Source organism: Physella acuta, unplaced genomic scaffold, assembly GCF_028476545.2.
Source record: "Physella acuta isolate Inbredline_101_S28 unplaced genomic scaffold, ASM2847654v3 ptg000114l, whole genome shotgun sequence".
NCBI lineage: Eukaryota > Metazoa > Mollusca > Gastropoda > Physidae > Physella > Physella acuta.
The window spans coordinates 536,274-559,852 of record NW_026731634.1 but is presented as its reverse complement, the minus strand read 5'-3'; the positions used below and the strand labels follow the sequence as shown (position 1 = coordinate 559,852).

The window sequence follows — 23,579 nt, the reverse complement described above, 5'->3', positions numbered from 1 at the left end:
GTCATGTACACACACATACAACTCATGTACACACACAGACAAGTCAAGTACACACACACAAGTCATGTACACACACAGACACGTCATGTACACACACAGACAAGTCATGTACACACACACACAAGTCATGTACACACACAGGCACGTCATGTACACACACAGACACGTCATGTACACACACAGACAATTCATGTAGGTAACATATAAGTGGGCTTTATAAAAGTTAGTTTAACCTTTCGTTGAGTTTTGAACTGGACGCCTCTTAGTTTGTGTCTGTTAATTAGGTGTTGATCATAGACGCATTTTGTCTTGTGTTGTAATAGACACATTTTGTCTTTTTTTGTCATACACTTTTTGTCTTCTTTGTCATACACCTTTGTCGTATTTGTCATAGACCCATTTTGTCTTGTTTTTTGTTATCGACACATTTTGTCTTGTCTTGTCAACGTCGCCCGCGATCGTTCAACAGACCGAACTACTTCATCGATTCTTACCAATCATGAGTGTACAACATAATCGATCTTTACCAATCATATCAATCGATGCCATTAAAAATTAAACCGGACGTGTTCGACACGACTGAATGAAAGTGGAGGGTGGCGGTGGAGTCGTCTGCTAGGGTTTGTGTCTGCTGTGTTTGACAGCCGGGGTGTGGGGTGACACGGGACCTTACGGCAGACGGGTGATCGGCAGGCGAGCCTTTAACCTGGAGGTTTTTGGCGGTCTGAGGTTGTCTCGTATAGGGGTAGACTGACTTGTGTATGTTACAGTCAGAAGACTGTGTATTTGTAGATTGGGCTCAGGAGATTTAGGTTGTTCGAAGTAAAGTAAGTATTGTTCTTTTGTGTCATGGTCTTGTTTAAAGGAGGGTAAAGATTCGATGATTCCTCGAAATGCTGATGGTTAATTTATTTATCGTTTTGACTAGGAGAGTTCTGGCATCTATAGTTATTATCTTGTAGATGGTCCACTACTGCTATCGCTGGTCAGTTGTCTTTCTATAGCTGGTCAGTTGTCTTTCTATAACTGGTCAGTTGTCTTTCTATAACTGGTCAGTTGTCTTTCTATAACTGGTCAGTTGATTTTATATAACTGGTCAGTTGTCTTTCTATAGCTGGTCAGTTGTCTTTCTATAGCTGGTCAGTTGTCTTTTTTTAGCTGGTCAGTTGTCTTTCTATAAATGGTCAGTTGTTTTTCTATAGCTGGTCAGTTGTCTATAGATGGCCAGTTTCTTTATTTTTTTCGCTAGATAAAAATGAACATAGCTCCTTTATCGTTAAATCTATATAAAACGCTCAACAATGTGTACAGTGGTTTTAAAAAAGTCGTATAAAACTTGAGTATGTCTGCCGAGTGTATCGGATAGTTGTTGCATACAGTAGGTTTATGTGCCGATGTTTGGCTAAATGTTGGCACCATAGCTGAAGACTAGATAAAGCACACGATGAAATAACCATAAGGTAACTGTGTTATCTGTCGGTACCTATAACACGTAACTGGTACCTATCTGACTTACGGGTGGTACCTAGAGTAGGCGTGGCATGTTATCATTTTTGTGTTGCCTATTGCACTTGTCTGTAGTACCTTAAGTACTATCTATACATTCTACCTGTCTGTGGTACCTTAAGTACTATCTGTACATTCTACTTGTCTGTGGTACCTTAAGTACTATCTGTACATTCTACTTGTCTGTGGTACCTTAAGTACTACCTGTACATTCTACTTGTCTGTGGTACCTTAAGTACTATCTGTACATTCTACTTGTCTGTGGTACCTTAAGTACTATCTGTACATTCTACTTGTCTGTGGTACCTTAAGTACTATCTGTACATTCTACTTGTCTGTGGTACCTTAAGTACTATCTGTACATTCTACTTGTCTGTGGTACCTTAAGTACTATCTGTACATTCTACCTGTCTGTGGTACCTTAAGTACTATCTGTACATTCTACTTGTCTGTGGTACCTTAAGTACTATCTGTACATTCTACTTGTCTGTGGTACCTTAAGTACTATCTGTACATTCTACTTGTCTGTGGTACCTTAAGTACTATCTGTACATTCTACTTGTCTGTGGTACCTTAAGTACTATCTGTACATTCTACCTGTCTGTGGTACCTTAAGTACTATCTGTCCATTCTACTTGTCAGTGGTATCTTAAGTAATACCGGTCTATTGTACTTATCAGTGCTACCTTTATGTATTACCTGCCCATTGTAAATGTCAGTAGTACCTGGCTATTATCTGTCATTGTTACCTGTATGTATTACTTGTCCATGTTACCTGTCCATGTTACCAGTCCATGTTACCTGTCCATATTACCAGTCCCTGTTACCTGTCCCTGTTACCTGTCCATATTACCAGTCCATATTACCAGTCCCTGTTACCTGTCCATGTTACCAGTCCATGTTACCTGTCCATGTTACCAGTCCATGTTACCTGTCCATGTTACCAGTCCATGTTACCTGTCCATATTACCAGTCCATATTACCAGTCCCTGTTACCTGTCCATGTTACCTGTCCCTGTTACCTGTCCATGTTACCTGCCGCTGTTACCAGTCCATGTTACCAGTCCATGTTACCTGTCCCTGTTACCTGTCCATGTTACCTGCCCCTGTTACCTGTCCCTGTTACCTGTCCATGTTACCTGTCCCTGTTACCTGTCCATGTTACCTGCCCCTGTTACCTGTCCCTGTTACCTGTCCATGTTACCTGTCCATATTACCTGTCCATGTTACCTGCCCCTGTTACCTGTCCATGTTACCTGCCCCTGTTACCTGTCCCTGTTACCTGTCCATGTTACCAGTCCATGTTACCTGTCCATGTTACCTGTCCCTGTTACCAGTCTATGTTACCTGTCCATGTTACCTGTCCATGTTACCTGTCCATGTTACCTATCCATGTTACCTGTACATGTTACCAGTCCCTGTTACCTGTCCATGTTACCTGTCCCTGTTACCAGTCTATGTTACCTGTCCATGTTACCTGTCCATGTTACCTGTCCATGTTACCAGTCCATGTTACCTGTCCATGTTACCAGTCCATGTTACCAGTCCATGTTACCAGTCCCTGTTACCTGTCCCTCTTACCAGTCCATGTTACCTGTCCATGTTACCTGTCCCTGTTACCTGTCCCTGTTACCTGTCCATGTTACCTGTCCATGTTACCTGTCCATGTTACCTGTCCATGTTACCTGTCCATGTTACCTGTCCATGTTACCTCTCCATGTTACCTGTCCATGTTACCTGTCCATGTTACCTGTCCATGTTACCTGTCCATGTTACCTGTCCATGTTACCTGTCCATGTTACCTGTCCCTGTTACCTGTCCATGTTACCTGTCCATGCAACCTGGCCATGTTACCAGTCCATGTTACCTGTCCATGTTACCAGTCCATGTTACCTGTCCATGTTACCTGTCCATGTTACCTGTCCATGTTACCTGTCCATGTTACCTGTCCATGTTACCTGTCCATGTTACCTGTCCATGTTACCAGTCCATGTTACCTGTCCCTGTTACCTGTCCATGTTACCTGTCCATGTTACCTATCAATGTTACTAATCCATGTTATCTGTCCCTATTTTTTGTCCTTGTTACCTGTCCATGTTACCTGTCCATGTTACCTGTCCCTGTTACCTGTCCCTGTTACCTGTCCCTGTTACCTGTCCCTCTTACCTGTCTGTTACCTGTCTGTTACCTGTCCCTGTTACCTGTCCATGTTACCTGTCCATGTTACCTGTCCATGTTACCTGTCCATGTTACCTGTCCATGTTACCTGTCCATGTTACCTGTCCATGTTACCTGTCCATGTTACCTGTCCATGTTACTTGTCCATGTTACCAGTCCATGTTACCTGTCCATGTTACCAGTCCATGTTACCAGTCCATGTTACCTGTCCATGTTACGTCCATGTTACCAGTCCATGTTACCTGTCCATGTTACCTGTCCCTGTTACCTGTCCCTGTTACCTGTCCCTCTTACCTGTCTGTTACCTGTCTGTTACCTGTCCCTGTTACCTGTCCATGTTACCTGTCCATGTTACCTGTCCATGTTACCTGTCCATGTTACCTGTCCATGTTACCTGTCCATGTTACCTGTCCATGTTACCTGTCCATGTTACCTGTCCATGTTACCTGTCCATGTTACCTGTCCATGTTACCTGGCCATGTTACCTGTCCATGTTACCAGTCCATGTTACCTGTCCATGTTACCTGTCCATGTTACCTGTCCATGTTACCTGTCCATGTTACCTGTCCATGTTACCTGTCCATGTTACCTGTCCATGTTACCTGTCCATGTTACCTGCCCCTGTTACCTGTCCATGTTACCTGTCCATGTTACTTGTCCATGTTACCAGTCCATGTTACCTGTCCATGTTACCTGTCCATGTTACCTGTCCATGTTACCTGTCCATGTTACCAGTCCATGTTACCAGTCCATGTTACCTGTCCCTGTTACCTGTCCATGTTACCTGTCCATGTTACCTGTCCATGTTACCTGTCCCTGTTACCTGTCCCTGTTACCTGTCCCTGTTACCTGTCCCTCTTACCTGTCTGTTACCTGTCTGTTACCTGTCTATGTTACTTGTCCATGTTACCTGTCTATGTTACCTGTCCCTGTTACCTGTCCATGTTACCTGACAATGATACCCGCAAATGTTACCCGTGTTACCTATAAGTGGTACTTCTTTAAAGTTACCCATGCAGAAAGTATCTGTCTACCACAGCCCCTAACTATTACATCACACACCGACGATTTACAGAGGGTTATTTGATTTACTGTCCACAAACCAACACAAATAAAATACTTAAAAAAAACTTTTTAAAAAACCACGTTTTTCTTGTGGACTAAAAAGTAGAAAATAACTATTTACATAATTTGATGACAAAAAACGTGGGTACGTTCACCATCAAATTTCCCGACCCATCTGCCCGACCCACGTTTTTTGTCATCAAATTATGTAAATAGTTATTTTCTACTTTTTAGTCCACAAGAAAAACGTGGTTTTTTAAAAAGTTTTTTTTAAGTATTTTATTTTCTCCTTTTTAGTCCGTTGCTACACATGAAAAAAGTGGTTTTTAAAAAAGTTTTTTATATAGTTTATTTTCTACTTTATCTAATGACTTGATTAAGTATGAATTGACTAAGTGTTTATAAATACACGGACTAAAAAAATCTTGAGCGACCAGGATTCGAACCTGGGTTGTCGCGGCCACAACGAGAAGTACTAACCACTATACGATCACGGCCAGCGCGCTCACATCGATTGGGGCCGAAGTAACTGTGTCAATAAGCCTCCAGTCTTGTCGGTATCTTTAGAAATCATGTCCTCAATTTTATGGTCCTTGGGGCGTAATTAAATTAAGCTAATTACGGTCTCTAATTGCTAGTTTTTATGATTGCATCTGAAATTGTTAGGCGAAAGTAACCTGCATGCCAAATTTCAGATCTATAGAGCAATCAGAAGTGGGCTAATTTTCGATGTCAATTTTAACAACAAACACACGCGAAGCTGAGTTAATAAAAACGTGTTAAAATACCGCGGCACTTATCTTGATAGCCGCTCTAACCTACCAGGCCCTAGTACCACACGAGTTGTCTGCCTTCAATAGTTTATATTTGACAGCGGCGTTCAATGACTTACTAGCTTGACCGGCTTCGTCGTTACCACCAAGTCAACTTGTGCAGATAGAAATGGCATGCTGTCCGTGAGTTTAAAGGGACTAGGGTAGCCCCCCTAGAGGTCTTAAAGTAATACAAATATTAAACTTTCGACATAGTGATATGTGCCGTAGTGACCGAGTAGAGAATGTGAAATCTGTCTCATCAGTGCTGACTCGGAACCGATGCCTTCATAGTTAATGTATTTTTAAAGCCCCCGTCTTTTACACAGCGCTCCCCCAAACCCTATAGCTAATTCCCGGTGTGAAATCACACTGCACGCCACTGACAAATGCAATTAGTCTCCTTACGTACATTCTGATATATATATATATATATATATATATATATATATATATATATATATATATATATATATATATATATATATATATATGCCTATACAAATATGTGTATATACATATACATCTATACACACATATCTATATATATATATATATATATATATATATATATATATATATATATATATATATATATATATATAAGGGCAATATTAAAGGCGCTTATATATGGTATTTAACTTGATATATGACTATTAATTTTTTTTTGTCCCCACTACGTTCCAGTATTGTTCTCGCCTCTTTAGCAGTATAAAAAAATCCTAGCCTTTCTGCCTTAAACCTTTTCTCTGTGTGTGTCTCGGGACTCTAGAGTCTAGAGGCATGTGACTGACAATCTGTGTCCCACGGGAACATGCATCTCATGCGACGTATCATCAACTATTGACTGTGACTCAATATACCAGTGAATACCGTAACTTCATTTCAATTTAAACACATATCTGTTTCAATACCAGTTTAGTCTAAAATCATGAAAATTAACCTGTCTATAATAATTTAGTTGAAACCTATTTAAACCTGTAAAAAAACATCAAGGTTCACATTTGCCTCGATATGTAATTACAACCCACCTGCCAAACCGACCCCTCCCCCCTCCCACTGTTTTCAAACAACGAGTGCAAACGTCTATAAATCAGTCAAGACAGACAAGCTATCGACAGATCAAAGACAATAATCCTAAATAATCCTATTAATAAATTAGCATGCACATAAAGGGTTATCCAATACAGAACAGAGTTTAACAACACACGGTATGTCAGATAACAGACAATATGTGCACAGCAAAATGTATCAGCATTCCACTGAATATGTACTGGTATCTACATTAAGAAATTGAACATACATTTGTAGGTATACATAACACTTGAATGCACATACAGAGTGATAATATAGACATACAGTTTTCGAACATACAAGATCGAGTATTAATGTACACCCACAGAAAAGTCATGCACATATACAGAAAAGTCATGTACACACACAGACAAGTCATGTACACACACAGACAAGTCATGTACATACAGACAAGTCATGTACATATACACGTTATGTACACATACAAGTCATATACACAGATAAGTTATGTACACATACAGACCAGTCATGTACACACACAGACAAGTCATGTACACACACAGACACGTCATGTACACACAGACAAGTGATTTACACACAAACAAGTCATGTACACACACAGACAAGTCATTTACACACAGACCAGTCATGTACACACACAGACAAGTCATGTACATACAGACAAGTCATGTACATATACACGTTATGTACACATACAAGTCATATACACAGATAAGTTATGTACACATACAGACAAGTCATGTACACACACAGACAAGTCATGTACACACAGACAAGTCATTTACACACAGACAAGTCATGTACACACACAGACAAGTCATTTACACACACAGACAAGTCATTTACACACACAGACAAGTCATTTACACACACAGACAAGTCATTTACACACACAGACAAGTCATTTACACACACAGACAAGTCATTTACACACACAGACAAGTCATTTACACACAGACAAGTCATTTACACACACAGACAAGTCATTTACACACACAGACAAGTCATTTACACACACAGACAAGTCATTTACACACACAGACAAGTCATTTACACACACAGACAAGCCGTGTACACACACAGACAAGCCGTGTACACACACAGACAAGTCATGTACACACACCGATAAGTTGTGTACACACACAGACAAGTCTTGTACACATACAGACTATACATGTACACAACCTACACTGACACTGAGCTATGACGTTTTGTGGAGGGGGTGAGGAGAGGAGATGGGCGCTAGTCAAAAAACTTTTTCATTTCTTATACAAGCATTTATCTCCCCGAATGACATTAATCTTTTAATCTGCCTTAAGACCACTTTGGGGATTAACCCTCCAGCTCTTGGTGTGGGGTGTTTGAACTAAGCTGTGAGGTAACCAGGGGAGATAAATATCTGGGATTAAAGTGTTACAACACAGTTTATCGTACGGCGGTGGTTGGCATATTTTGTGGTCGGTGGTTTTTATTTTACTTGTGGTCGGTGGTATTTTTGCTTGTGGTTGGTGTTTTTTTTTTGCTTGTGGTTGGTGGTATATAAATTTGTGGTCGGTGTTTCTTTTTGCTTGTGGTTGGTGATATATAAACTTGTGGTTGATGGATTTTTTTGCTTGTGGTTGGTGGCATATAAATTTGTGGTCGGTGGTGTTTTTTTGCTTGTGGTTGGTGGTATATAAATTTGTGGTCGGTGGTTTTTTACTTGAGGTCGGTGGTTTTTTACTTGAGGTCGGTGGTTCATTACTTGTGGTCGGTTGTTTTTTCTACTTGAGGTAGGTACTTTTTTTTTACTTATGGTCGATAGTTTTTTACTTGTGGTTGGTGGGTTTTTTAAATTTGTGGTGTTTTTTTAAACTTGTGGTCGGTGATTCTTTCTATCTGTGGTCGGTGGTTTTTTTAAACTTGTGATCAATGCTATTTCTTGTGGTTTACTTTTTAAACTCTGTGGCTCAAGGTATTTTTGCATGATTACAAATATTGCAAAGTTTAAATGATCATTTGTCGCAGACAAAACTTAATTGCTGCAACATTTTTATTAAGGGGTAAGCCTAATTAACCTTATAAGCACTCAATGTATACCACGTTTATATTATTTATTCATTGATTAAGTATAACCAGTTTAATATAAAAAATATATTTATGTGTAGTTAATACACACTCGTTTAAATTAAATACCCACTCCCCCCCCCTTCCTTGCTGATTATATAAAGCTAATCACACGATCAATAACAGGGATTAAAACGATCGAACCGAAGCCATTGAGGCGTAACGTGTGATACAACGGAGGTTCTGAAATACGTGTACACAGCATTCTTTCATGCCCTATACCCACAGGCCGATTCGTCTGAGAAAACTGGGCCGAGATTAAATTTCAAAACGTGATTTAGTTATTTAGAGTTGTCGGACCTGGTGGCTTAAGGCGGCGTGAGTTATTGTTCCTGGGGAGACGTGGAAATAATTCAATCTAAGTCAACATATATATGAAGTGGGTGGAAGTGAAAACATTCAACAGATTGCATGCAGTAGAGGAGTGTTTAGTTTCAACATTGACAAAAGTGAATACGTTTTGCATAAGATAAGGCGAACGTACAGGAGCACTAGAGGAACTTGAGTTGTGAACTACATATTTCAAAATTGTTGGATATATCTTTAAACACGCGATTTATGTAAGTTGTAGAATTAAAATTATTTATTATTTAAATGTATAAGATATGTATTTATATAAAACGTTACTTATATATTTAACTAATTTTTAGCGATAAAAAATGATAAAATGAGAGTTAAATCTCGGTCTTCGCTAAAACACAAGCTCGAACATAAAACACATTAAAACATGGTTACATAAAATGTTTGGGTCTAGATTTATTTTAATATTTAAATGATCTACTAGTTCCTACTACTTTCTTTTATTACCGTTGTTTTTTATTCTACGCAAGCGAAGACAAATTAATGTTATTTTTAAAACCCATCACATTTATCTCCCTTCCACCCAATGTCTTTTTATTTATACCTTCTACTACACGACTCTGTGAGACCTCAATGCTCCAGAAATTGTAGAGTATTGTTAAATTAAAAAAATACTCAATGATATCTAAACATAACTATCCCAATCACTGGCTTCTCTACATAAAAAGCTAATTTAAGATGAAATACAATGCACAACATGTTGAGAGTGAATCTCAACCGACTTGATAATGATTCTTCTATCTTTTTATACCCTTGTATTAGGCCCATTCTTATAACCTTGCAAATATTTAAACACACATAAATAAATAAACTTCTATGCCTTTATTGCGTCGTAACCGTTAATACTCATCTCATTCACCCAACAACATACATCGTCATCGCTCCTGTGTGGCCCCTGGGGAGCAAAGGGCTGCAACCACACATCTCCATCGGACTCGGTTTTGGGCTGCCCCCTTTATCTGTGCCCATGTGAGCCCAGCTGTTTTCGCCTCGTCTTCAACCGTTCTTCTCCATGTCTTCCTTGGCCGGCCCACCCTCCTTTTTCAACATACAAGTGATACCTAAATACACTCTTTCTAATCTTCTCTTTATTGCTTTATGACCATTGAGAAACAAAGGGCTGCAACCACACCTCTCCACCTGACTCGGTTTTGAGCGGCTTTCTTTATTTGCGCCCACGTAAGCCCGACAACCCTTGCCTCATCTTCTATGGTCTTTCTCCAGGATTTCTTTGGCCGGTCTACTTTCATTTTCCCCTCAATACACACCTAAATGTTATTTTAATTCACAGACTCGATCCAAGACGTTACTTTTTTGCCAGATGTTTTTAAAACTGTTCACGCCATTCCGTGTATGATGAGTACTCGAAAGACGTTAACCATGGACTCATCTGGTATGCAAGAAACTTCAGCTTCAAGAAACCACGACCAGTTGCATAGGCTGTCTGCACAAACATACACAGATACCAAACTAAGCCCACAAAGCCACAAGAGCTCAAACATCTCCCCAGCCCATGACGCCAAATCTGTGCCCCACAGCGCCAGATCCAAAACGAGGCTGAATATTCCAGAAGAAACAGACCACGAACTGCAAGACGAACAGGTCAACAAAAACAAATCCCCAAGTCACGTGACTGCTAAAAATAACCCACCGACCGGTGTTCAAGTCGAGGCACCGGTTGGGAATTCCCGATCTCATCCAGGAAATGACGCTACTTCTAGTTTTTACAACAACAATGCAACAACTCATCCACAAACACCCAAAGACAATTTGCGAAGCCGCAGTAGCCGAAGTTTAAGCCGGCTTTCAGATTCCCGTAAAGACCGGAGTTCAAGCCGGAACGGTGACGAGAACACACGGCCCGGCAGGCGGAAATCGGACAAGAAACGTCAGAACAGCAACGCGTCCTTCGTACAGCCGCCCCGTCGGGAGGCTGTTCTCAATGTCGTCTTCACCGGCCGCCCGGACCAGCCGGAAGATGCCGGCGAGGACTGTGGGACACCCGGCAGGAAGTATTTGGTGGACCGGCGGGCGAGTTCGGTGCTGAGCCGGTTGATGACGCCGGTACAGTCCGGCTTCATCGCTCACGGCGATTACCCCGTGCTAGAGGAAGATGATCGCTCCGTATCCAGAATGTCGCTGAGGTAGGTGTGTTTTATGGTTCGGTTGTTGGGTGTACAATCACACAGATAGGTGTGTTTTATGGTTCGGTTGTTTTCTACAATCACACAGGTAGGTGTGTTTTATGGTTCGGTTGTTTTCTACAATCACACGGGTAGGTGTGTTTTATGGTTGACGTGTTAGGTGTACAATCACACAGGTAGGTGTGTTTTATGGTTGACTTGTTAGGTGTACAATCACACAGGTAGGTGTGTTTTATGGTTGACTTGTTAGGTGTACAATCACACAGGTAGGTGTGTTTTATGGTTGACGTGTTAGGTGTACAATCACACAGGTAGGTGTGTTTTATGGTTGACTTGTTAGGTGTACAATCACACAGGTAGGTGTGTTTTATGGTTGACGTGTTAGGTGTACAATCACACAGGTAGGTGTGTTTTATGGTTGACTTGTTAGGTGTACAATCACACAGGTAGGTGTGTTTTATGGTTGACGTGTCAGGTGTACAATCACACAGGTAGGTGTGTTTTATGGTTGACTTGTTAGGTGTACAATCACACAGGTAGGTGTGTTTTATGGTTGACTTGTTAGGTGTACAATTACACAGGCAGTTGTGTTTTACGGTTCGGTTGTTTTCTACAATCACACGGGTAGGTGTGTTTTATGGTGGACTTGCTATCTACGATTACACAGCTAGGTGTGTTTTATGGTTCGGTTGTTTTCTACAATCACACAGGTAGGTGTGTTTTACGGTTCGTTTGTTTTCTACAATGACATAGGTCTTGCTAACCCGAAACTCTCGAGTTTGAATCCGGGTTCAAGTCAGTAGAACATCCCTGAGTCCATCCAGTTTTGGTGGGTGCCTAACTAGCTTTAGGGAAAGTAAAGGCGGCTGAACATAGAATTGACCGTCAGGTTCGAAAATGGAACTTTATTTACTTTAGTTAAGGTGTTGTTAAACAAGGTAGGTGTGTCTTATGGTCCATTATTAAGGTGTTATACCAGAAAATTAAAGGTAGGTATTTAAAATGTTATTTAAAACTTTAAAAAATAAAACAAAACAATTTTACGAATATTATTTACACCGATAACAACAACGTAAATAAGCCTACGTTTGTTGTTAATATGTAGGAGTGCATATCTAGTTTACAGTTTAAAAACTATTAAATAATAAACACATTTTGAGCAATTAGCCCTAACACAATAAAAAGTATTCTTTATATGTTTTTTCGCAAACTGGCCGGCCAAATCCCGACATTAAGAAAATATCAGACATTTCTCAGTTAATTTTAATTACGGCATCGGCCGTTTTAAGATTTGATTTGACTGCCTACAATATTTTCCAATTTCGGACTTATACCATAACATAAACTAATAATGTATAGAAGATAACACCTTAACTAACCCTCCCACCTCATCCACCAGCCGCCCCGCCACCAGAAACTCCATCGCCAACAGCACCGGCTTCCTCTACCAGATCGTGGACTTCGAGAACTTCACCGAGAACGTGCCCAGCTTCGTGCGACAGGACATCAAGAAAAACGGTCGCCTGACGACCGAGACCTTCATCCTCAAGGTCAACTACCTGCGCAGACGACGCCAGCTGGGGGAGACCAGCTCCACCATGAGCCCCGGCTCCAAGAAGGCGCAGCAGCAGACGTTGATGGCTGCGGCTGGGGGCGGGGCAGGGGACAAAGGTCAAGGTGAAGGCTACTCCTGAAAAGGACACTGACGTTACCTGTTACCTTAATGTTTTTGCCTTAAACCTCGGTCTTCGTAAATTAATTTTTAATTTTTTTTTTCTTCTAATTTTTGCAAATAACACTTTTTCTATCGTTGCTTGATGTCCATTGTATTCCATGGGACGAAGTGCCACCTCACAATAGCAGTATTATTTTGTTATTCTATCTCTGTACATTTTTACCTGTTTTGAAATATTTGTAAAAAAAAATATGCCTAGTAGCGACTGCACTGTTTATTTAGCAAGAAAATAAATAAATGCGATAATACGAAAATCAAAAACCTCTTCTGTTTATCTTACCAATACTTAAAAAAATTGCTAGACGGACATACTAGTTATTCCCCCGTTAAATTCTGTAGACTTACATTTACAGACGGATTGGCCTAGTGGTAGAACGCTAGACTGCTAACCAGAAAGTCTCGAGTTTGAATACGGGTCTCTGAGTCCACCCAGCTCTGATGGGTACCTAGCTCACGTTAGGAAAAGAAAAGGCGGCTGGGCATAGTGCTGACCATACTTTCTCTTCATGTGCCGAGGTCACAGAAACAGGCGAACTCTACTTCACTTGCTCCATAGATCGTCAGGTTTTAAAAGGAACTAACCTTATTTACGATGAAAGACACATGCGTAGGCCCACTATGAAACAAAAAAGAACGGTGTAGGTTTTCTGTTAAGGGTAAAGCGGACATTGATTGTTATGTGACATTGTCCAATTAATGTCCAGCTCAGAGGTGGCCCACAAACGTTCCTCCCATTAGTCAATTTGTCCAGTCAATGTCCGGCTAACTGATCTGACTAACCGCAGTCAACAGGACGTCGTAAAATGACATGAAACGTTGACATTTTGTAGACTCGATTAGCCGAAGTTTCGTTTCATTGTTTTAACTTGTTTATCTTATTATTTCAAATGCTTTTGTCTCTTAGAATTGATATTTAATATTTTGGGCGTTTTATGCATAGAAGTCAAAATGAATGACAATTTATTTTAAGAAAATTCACTTTCTCCGAAACTCATCAATGTTAAGACAAGGCTTTATAATACGCGTGTCTCTGAAAAAACAAACACAATGTATGTATCAGGGAAGACAACAACTAAAATACAAATAAGATATAGTAATGGTTCTTTCCCTTTTTGTGCATTTCAAATTTTGCTGCTTAATTCCTGTGCAAAATCAACACTTGAAATGGTTACTGACTACTGACGTATGTAGTTTACAAACGGTTGAAAAACTGGCATCGTCTACTTTTAGCTCTAGTGATGGTAGGACGTTCACAATTTTTCTTTTACTTAAACCAACGTTTACAAGTGTAACCTTGAGGTATCGTTCTAATCTAGCCAACTTTGTTTAAACGCTTTATTTTATTTTCAAATCTCAAATCAACTGATGATTCAATACTGTTTCGATCAAAAAGCACTATGCCAGTGTTTCTCTATGACTCGTTGATACAGTTGTTTGAGAATCTTCTTCTTCTTCGTTCTTAATTTGTAAGGTTTTAAGAGGTTTCCTTTAACACGATGAAGTATTTAGTCCAATCATGCCGATTTCAGCCTGCTTTTTTTTCTGGATTTGCTTCCATAGCCCTTGATCAACCAAGAACAATCTACGAGGCAGCAGTTGTTTGATTTTGAAGGGTTGCTGTCTCCAGCTAACGAGCCTCATCAGCCCTTAGGGTTCGAACTCGGTTTAGCAATGGTTTAACGACCAATGCACAGCGTATATTTTAACGTTGTAATGGTTATGATGGTATTAAACGAATGATCAAACGAAACCACTTTGTTTACATCGAAAACACAAGACCAAAATAAAAAAAAACATCTACAAATAAATAAATAAAAACAAAATAAGCAAGCATAAACACTACTCAAGAAAAGAAAATACGACAATCAGTATAAAACAAAACAACTAACATGATTGTGATAGAGCCTGGTTTTATTTAACACATTCATTTAGAGCCCACTTGTATCTGTCTTTATCTAATAGTCGTGGTTATAATTTACAAATGAGTTGTTATGTATATTTAACTCTAAATAAACATGTAGGCTTAACCACAGTGTTAAAAAAAAACTGCTCGACTCTTCAACATTTTATTTTTTAATTTCATTTTTATAAATTAAAATAGGATTTTTAATATTTATAATATGTAATTAATTAAAACTGTACTTCTATGATCGCCGAGATATCATATAGATGCTTGCACAAAATTGCACAAAAAGCTATTTACTTGATCTTAACTCAGTTTTGCCGGCAGAAGAATAAACCATAGAGACAATACTTTACAATCTTACCGGCGAACGCAGAAGTACCGTAAACACATACACCCAGACAAACAGGTAACAAAGATATAACCAATAGGTAACAGAACAATTGGAGCCATACAGTAGTGCAACGTATGGAGTAACTAGCCGTTCCAATTCATGGGCGCTCCCATGTTTGGTTGAGGGGTGGGGGTGGGTGAAAGGGAGGCGTTGGATGACCTACTCTACCTTAGAAAATCTTTTGGAAATATACGCGCAATATATATATATATATATATATATATATATATATATATATATATATATATATATATATATATATATATATATATATATATATAGATATAGATATAGATATATATATGCGCCACTACAATCCAAGTCAATGTTCCTAAGTTTGGAGCCCCTATCCCCAAGAACATCAGTCTTATACTTTAAAAAAAAAATCCTTCTGATCCGAACCATACACAATTTATTCCCAAAGCTTTTTCTGCAGTGGTTTACAAGCTGATTGTTAAGGGTGGGGAATTATTTAGTGACTTTAATATCTTAGTAGTGACTTTTATATCCACGGTCAAACGGTTGGCTATAGAGCGACGGTTTTAGTGAAGCTAATAATAGACAAAGGCTTTGACATCAATAAAAATTGAGGTGTCATTTCAAATAGCGAAATATTATGGTTACCTAGGCCTAGTGATTGCTTTAAAGTATTGGATCTCAGTATACCAATTTATATACAAATAAAAGCTCAATATACATGTTATATATATATATATATATATATATATATATATATATATATATATATATATATATATATATATATATATATATATATATGCATATACATATGTAATAAAGTCAGTTGGATCAATTATTTGAACATTTAGGGATTTTCACCACAGTTTATCGTCATTCATCGATTTTTTAATTTATAAAATATGCAAATCATAGTTATTATGCACACCAATGACCTTAATGAGCACATAATAAACCGTAAGCAGCCAGGACAGCACAATCGAATGACACCTCAAACACCCCCAATCACCCCTAGTGTTTCTGCCTTCCGTTGATAAAATTGCGATTTAAAAATTACACCTTTTATTTTTGCAGTATATTTCAATACAATAACAGAATAATGAGTTCAATGAACAATATAATGTTTTAAATTGGCAATTTATTTAAGCCAAATATCCATTATCGTTAAACATGCCATTTTTTTTGTATATATTCAGAGTCGTTTAAAACACCCAATGTATCGATTATTGAAAAAAAACAACGACATAGCCGTACGTAATCGAGTATTTAAAAAACCGTATTTAAAAAAACAAAAAGTGATGTTAATAATTCTTTGAGCGTCGGAGGTTGATCTCAGCGATACAGTCGATTACGGAGGCAAGCAGGTCCTTCATGTGGGGCACGTCGATGGCGCACGACACGTGCGTGTACACCTGCTTCTGGCTCGGCTTGTTCTGGAGGAACTGCTCCTTCACGTGCTTCAGGCTGGCCTCTAGTGACTGGGAGCCTGGGGAGGTCAGAGGTCATAAGGTTAACGGTGGGTGGACACTGGGGGAGGTCGAATTTCATAAGCTTAAAGGTGGTTAGACCCTGTGGGGAGGTTAAAGGTCAGAAGGTTAATGGTGGTTAGACCACTGGGGGAGGTTATAAGGTTAGTAGGTTAAAGGTAGTTGGACCCCGGGGAGGCTAAAGTTTATAGTAAACAGGGGTTGGACCCTGGTGAGGTCAAAGTTCATAAGGCTAAAGGTGGGTGGACACTTGGGGAGGTCAAAAGTCATAAGGTTAAACGGTAGTTGGACCTTGAGGAAGGTCAAAGTTCATTAGGTTAACGGTGGGTGGAGCGCACGGGGATATCAAAGTTGGCAAGGTAAAAAGGTAGATGAATCCTAAAGAGGTCAAAGTTCTTAAGGTTAAAGGTTGTAGAAATTTGGGGAGGTGAAACCTGGTAAGCTAAAAGACAATTAGACATGGTGTGAGACCAGAGTTTCTCTCAGGCATCTCTGGGGAGGGGGAGGGAAATTGTACTGCTCCAAAGTACATCTACTCCTTATGTAATACTAAACATAAACCTAAACTTTACAAGGTAAACCCACCATAATCAGAACATCCTTACTTTCAAGCCCCACCTCCTACGTTCAAGCCCCACCCCCTACTTTCAAACATTACCCCTACTTTCAAGCTCCACCCCCACTTTCTAGCTCCACCCCTACATTCAAGCCCCACCCCCTACTTTCAAGTCCCACCCCCTACTTTCAAGCCTCACCCCCTACTTTCAAGCCCCACCCCATACTTTCAAGCTCCACCGCCTACTTTCAAGCTCCAACCCCTGCTTTCAAGCCCCACCCCCTACTTTCAAGCTCCCCCCCCCTTCTTTCAAGCCCCACCCCCTACTTTCAAACCCCACCCCCTAATTTCAAGCACAACACCCTAGTTTCAAGCCCCACCCCTACTTTCAAGCCCCACCCCTACTTTCAAACATTACCCCTACTTTCAAGCTCCACCCCTTACTTTCAAGCTCCAACCCCCATACTTTCAAGCCCCACCCCTTCTTTCAAGCATTACTCCTACTCTCAAGCATTAACAATACTTTCAAGCCCCACCCCCACCTTCAAGACCCCCCCCCCCCCCCATGTACCTTTGTACTCCTGGAAGCAGATAGACAGGGGCGTGGACTTGATTTTGCTGGCGAAGATGTCCTTCTTGTTGAGGAAGAGAATAAACTCGGTCTTGTCCAGGAACGGGCTGTTGCTGATCTCGATGAACGCCTGCAGGCTGTCCTGTAGGCTGTTCTGTGACCGGACAGGAAATGCCAGAGTCAGACATGTTTGCAGGACAAACAACAACCGGAAGAAATACATGGCTTTTACGTGTTTGGTCAATATTTGCAATAAGGGGGGGGGGGAGTAAGTTTGTTAAACCGGTAGGGGACAGGGAAAAGAAAAAAAGAAGGAACATAAAGGGAGGGAATGCTAATACATTTTGTAATGAAAAATAAACTGTAGAATTGATTTTTTTTTCTTCAATAAATCAAGTGAGATAGCGACTTGAACAAGGTAATTTAAGAACCGGAAAATTAACTAACGCTCATAACAAAATGTCCGAGATTTCGTTTTGTTATGTTGTTTACAAAAACCCCTTAGATATGCAAACACTATTTTAAAATAAAAGACGTCCTTTTTGTTTTCTTTTCATTTTTAAATTGTTTGTTGTTGTTGCTAAAAACGTTACTACTTTTTAGATTTAATGAAATATTTGTAACCACCCCTCCGGTATTTTCCCCTTTCGCGTTATACTTTATTGGTGCGCAAGAAAACAAGCATCCAAATACTGCAACAAGCACTCACTCCAAACATTTCGATATTGATTCGAGATTTTTTGCAAACTGACAACTGAAAGGATGTACCTCGAGGGGAAAGAACTCTGAGAGAAAATGTCAGTGAAATCAGACATCATTGGGTCAGAGTTGTCTCGCTTTATCAATTGGATAATGTGAACGAGATGGGTAGTTTGGTGTGGATGCAGCTTACATTGCATACATATATCAATATATATATATATATATATATATATATATATATATATATATATATATATATATATATATATATATATATGCCTATATATATATATATATATATATATATATATATATATATATATATATGCCTATGTATATATATATATGTATATATGTATATATGTATATATGTATATGTATATATATATATATATATATATATATATATATATATATATATATATATATATATATATATATATATATGCGCACGTAAATATTGTATATGTATTTATTTATATGTATATATCTATATATTGATATGTATATATCTATATATTGATATGTATATATCTATGTGTATATATGTATATATTTGTATGTATATATATCTATATGAATATATATGTATATATTTATATGTATATATATAAATATGTGTAAAAATACATACATACACACACACACACATATAAATATATATATATATATATATATATATATATATATATATATATCAGTGGCGTAGCGAGGTCGGGTGTCACCCGGTGCGGCACTTAATGGTGTCACCCCCCAGAGGCGTAGCGACCCTTCCCGGGGACAAACTTTGAAATTTTCGATTTGCACCCCCCCCCCCCCTCAAACTTTCGATTTGCACCCCCCTAAAGTTTTTCTCTATATATTTTGCTATTTTTGCCTTGGTGTCACGCCCTAAATGGTGTCACCCGGTGCCGTCCGCACCCCCCCCCCCCCCTCGCTACGCCTCTGATATATATATATATATATATATATATATATATATATATATATATATATATATATATATATATATATATATATATATATATATATATATATATATATATATATATATATATATATATATATATATATATATATATATGTATAAACATAATTCCTATCTTATTTTCCCCCTCCCCACCTACCTTCAACATACTTTTAGCTAGTACGTTACGCCTTGGGGTAAATGAACAAAAAATAATTTTTTCTATATGACCGTGCCGTCACAAAAGTCACGTAAATGTGTGTATGTAAGTGTGTGTGTGTGAGTGTGTGCGGGCGTGTGAGGGTGTGTGGACTGTGACGTCAGCTCGCGTGTTCCCGTCGCCCGGGCATCCATGCTTGGTTGCTTGTCGTGATCAGCCCATCGATTAAATGTCGAAGTTAAACGGTCTGCATCATACTCCCCCCCCCCCCCCCATCCTCCCCACACCCACCCTTCTACTTGATTAGATAATTAAAACCCAAATTAGCCCCGAGGGTTACCGAGTGCGTCACGACGACTCAGCTTAATTAGCCAAAAGCGCAACAGATCTAAAAGCCTGTGTTCAGACAGTAGACGATGGATCAGACTCACCACGGACGGGTCCTCCTCCAGGTACTCGTCATATGCGGCCAGGTTGACGAAAAAAGCGACGGCAGTCACCTCATCAAAGAAGTGGATCCATTTTTTTCTCAGGCTTCTCTGTCCCGCTACGTCAATCATTCTGTACAGAATACACATTCGTATAGAGTTCAATCTATATCTATCACACACTCACGTTCACATGTATTTTAATAAATATATAACTATATAAATAAATAAATAAATAAATATATATATATATATATATATATATATATATATATATATATATATATATATATATATATATATATATATATATGAATGTATGAATATATGAATGTATGAATATATGAATAAATGAATGTATATATATATATATATATATATATATATATATATATATATATATATATATATATATATATATATGTTTATAGGTATGTATATGCCGGCGCCAGGTTATTTAGTGACCTAGGCAAAACTTACTAAAATGCCCTCTTTCACACAAATTGATTACGAAAAACATATTTATAAATAAAAATTAATTAAGAGTGTCATAATAATTTATTAACAATTGAGTACACGTTATAAGTAGAACTATGTCCTTCAAGTCCAGTTTGCAAGCGTAATCACATTCTATTGAAATTGTTGCCACGTCTTCGAATGCACTTTGTACTTTACGGCAGTCCCCCCCCCCCGCTCATCCGGTAGATAAAAATGCCTGGAAAAAATACTGGGAAAAAAGCATAGTTGTTGTAGTGTTGGGCTCTCTGCGAACCTCCCAAGGTGAGTTCCAGAACCGAACTTACCTTTTTAAGCTTGACTGTTTTTTAGAGATCATTCTAAAATGTCTATATTGTGTGATTATGTAACGATTTTTGGTGTTGAAAAATAAAAGTTTATAAATGTTATAGAATTCAGACTACAATTGTTATATATGAATCCCTTAGGAGAGGGCGAAAAAATGGAAAAAACCACATAATTAATTGAGTTTTTAAAAACTAAATGTAAATTTTTAAAAAATACTTTTATTTTCAAAACAACGGCTACTGATGTTTTTGTTTTTCGACTTGATAATGCTAAAAAAACCTACCAAACTATTTTGGTTAGATTTTCTGCTCTATATAATTACTACAATAGCAATAACTTAGAGTGTCTTTATAAGTAAGCGGTCAACCTAAGGTGCATGAATTTGAAATGAATGTAAAATTAAGCAAAGAATTATCTCCCATTTGGAAATTCAAATACCAAAATTTTATTCAAGGGAAATAACTTTCACAAGAGTAGCTAAATTAACCAAGTGTAACTAAGACATTCTTGAAAAATACAACAAAACGATGTAAATTTCATTACGTAATAATTATAACAAATAGTTTATATTAGTTATGCAGCCGTGTCAAAAGTATATATTTTACTAATTGACTACTTAACTGTAGGTTTTGTTTGAAAGTCTAAACACATTAGCTTTAATATATATACTTTCTATTCAATTTTGATGACATACTTAAACTAAACAACAAGCACTTTATATATTTCGTTTAATTTTGGATCCCCTAAATAAAGGGACTACTTTAAAAAAATTCAAGTAAGGCTTAACTGTTTAAGACAGGGGTCTCCAAACTACGGCCCGCGGGCCGGATGCGGCCCGCGAAGTCCTCTAATCCGGCCCGCGGAGATGCTTTTGTCCACGGAAAAGACGTTAGTTGGTGACGGCTGAGGAACTGTGCCCAGAAAAATCAAAGACATGCCTGATAGAAACTGGCCCCCGAACTGAAATTTGATAGCCAATGCGGTCCTCGGACTGAAAAGTTTGGAGACCCCTGGTTTAAGACAAGGGTGGGCAACCTTTTGAATTAGAAAAGCCAAAAGTTACAATTTACAAAAGTTCCCAAATTTTAAAAAGCCAATATCATTTTTATTTCAATATTTTGGCATTTGATTGGGATTTGATATATACATCTGATTTTTTATTTGAAATAAATAGCTTTAATTATGAAAAAATATTTATACTTAAAAAAAACATACTAATATTTCGTGCAAAACATCTAAGTATTTTAGCCAGCTCTGCTCTGATTAAATTAGTAATGAAATAATTTAACTATACGACTATCCCAATCCACTTTAGAAGCCAATGACTTTTTTTTCTTTCTTTACGGACACCACTGGCCCAGGAGGTATCTCCCATAGCCTTCTGTCTTCGGATCTCAACAGGCTTATCTTCCACCCCACTGAACGCAGGGTAAACTCGTACCCCACCGTCCAGTACCCGGCTCAACTGTACGAAGCTAATAACTAAAAAATCACGCCACTCAGGTCAAATTAATGATTACTGACCGATAGAGAAATACATTCTGTATAAAATAACATTCCCCAATATTCGAAAAAGTCGGCACTTCGGCAGTAGCAAGCATGGAACCGTTGCCACGGGGCTGATCACAGCACGGGTGTAGGGCTGGGTCTGGTGCCCAAGCGGCTGTCAGCTGTCCGTTTACTTTCTACCTCACCTACTCTCACTGTTATTTGATGAGTGTTTTATTCTTTTTAAAGTTGTGTTTATATACAGTGTATTTTTTTTTAGTTTTGAAAATGAAATAATATAAATATTAATATTTGTGCAAGGAGCTGGAGAGCCGCATCTTGACAGGAAAGAGCCGCATGCGGCTCGCGAACCGCAGGTTGCCGACCCCTGGTTTAAGACATTTCTATAATTATCGATTAAATATTTAAGAAAATGTAATTTAAAAAAAGTGTACAGTTAGTTATAAATTCTAGCCTATATAATATTATATATTAATACTTTAAGAGTGGTAATTTAGATTCCTAAAAAAACTAAAAAAATTTCAACTAGAGAACGCCTACCTTTCTTTGTAGTGTGTTCAAATAAAAAATACGACACTTTAACACTTCGATACTTTATACCTACGAAACCATATAAGCAACAGCCTTCCGCCGTTACTCCCAAATCTAAACGATTCATCAAAATTCACCAAACAAGTGACAATACTTTGAACACCCCGTCATTACAAAAATCTATACACCAGGACATATTTCTTATTCAAAGTCAGAGAAAACGAGACTTACAAGCCCTTTTAAAAACCAAAATTACACGTGTTTTGGAACGTCATGCGCTGGAGCGATCACTAAATCAACTTTAAAATTAGATAAGCGTTACAAATGTTCGAAATTTAGATTACAAACGTATTTAATCGTTTTCTACATCAATTATGTGACACCAAATTAAAAAGGTAAAGTGAATGGTAAAAATTGCCCCGACCTTTCCAAATTAGGGAGGTGGGGTTGCATTTTAAACATCGCGAACAAATATAGACGTATATAGACCTAATTTTGGGGTGGGGGCGCAAAATTAATAGTTCGTCCTGGGCGCTGAAATAGATCGCTACTCCGTTGTATATTACCATCTATAGTTTATAAAAGATAATCAAAGTTATTAATTATAAGGTACTTTTTCATAATAG

At 38.3% G+C, this 23,579-nt stretch overlaps 2 protein-coding genes across 5 annotated transcripts in view; one reads left to right on the top strand and one right to left on the bottom strand.

Moving 5' to 3' along the window:
• The first annotated feature begins 693 nt into the window (after nt 1-693).
• LOC131934610 (uncharacterized) lies at nt 694-13,200 on the top strand. Of its 2 annotated transcripts, XM_059290673.1 has the most exons (4): nt 694-827; nt 8,850-9,283; nt 10,375-11,227; nt 12,627-13,200. In XM_059290673.1, the coding sequence occupies exons 3-4, from the start codon at nt 10,437-10,439 to the stop codon at nt 12,919-12,921; spliced, it is 1,086 nt and encodes a 361-aa protein (XP_059146656.1). In that variant the 5' UTR covers nt 694-827; nt 8,850-9,283; nt 10,375-10,436; the 3' UTR covers nt 12,922-13,200. The 2 variants fall into 2 exon arrangements, with proteins under 2 accessions (XP_059146656.1, XP_059146655.1); XM_059290672.1 differs by lacking the exon at nt 8,850-9,283.
• A 2,869-nt stretch (nt 13,201-16,069) lies between these two features.
• The window catches only part of LOC131934614 (guanine nucleotide-binding protein G(o) subunit alpha-like), a 108,930-nt gene continuing 101,420 nt past the window's right edge, over nt 16,070-23,579 (bottom strand). For all 3 annotated transcript variants that reach the window (XM_059290682.1, XM_059290684.1, XM_059290683.1), the window contains exons 7-9: nt 20,113-20,242; nt 17,853-18,006; nt 16,070-16,724 (exon numbers count right to left, since the gene is read on the bottom strand). In XM_059290682.1, the coding sequence (XP_059146665.1) occupies nt 16,540-16,724; nt 17,853-18,006; nt 20,113-20,242 (469 nt within the window). In that variant the 3' untranslated portion in view covers nt 16,070-16,539. The remainder of the gene's footprint in view (nt 16,725-17,852; nt 18,007-20,112; nt 20,243-23,579) is intronic.

Excerpts from the sequence above, each read along its gene's own strand:
- LOC131934610 (XM_059290672.1), top strand. The coding sequence starts at position 10,437 with ATGATGAGTACTCGAAAGACGTTAACCATGGACTCATCTGGTATGCAA. Across the intron at positions 11,228-12,626 it reads GTATCCAGAATGTCGCTGAG|CCGCCCCGCCACCAGAAACT; the intron begins GTAGGTGTGTTT and ends CTCATCCACCAG.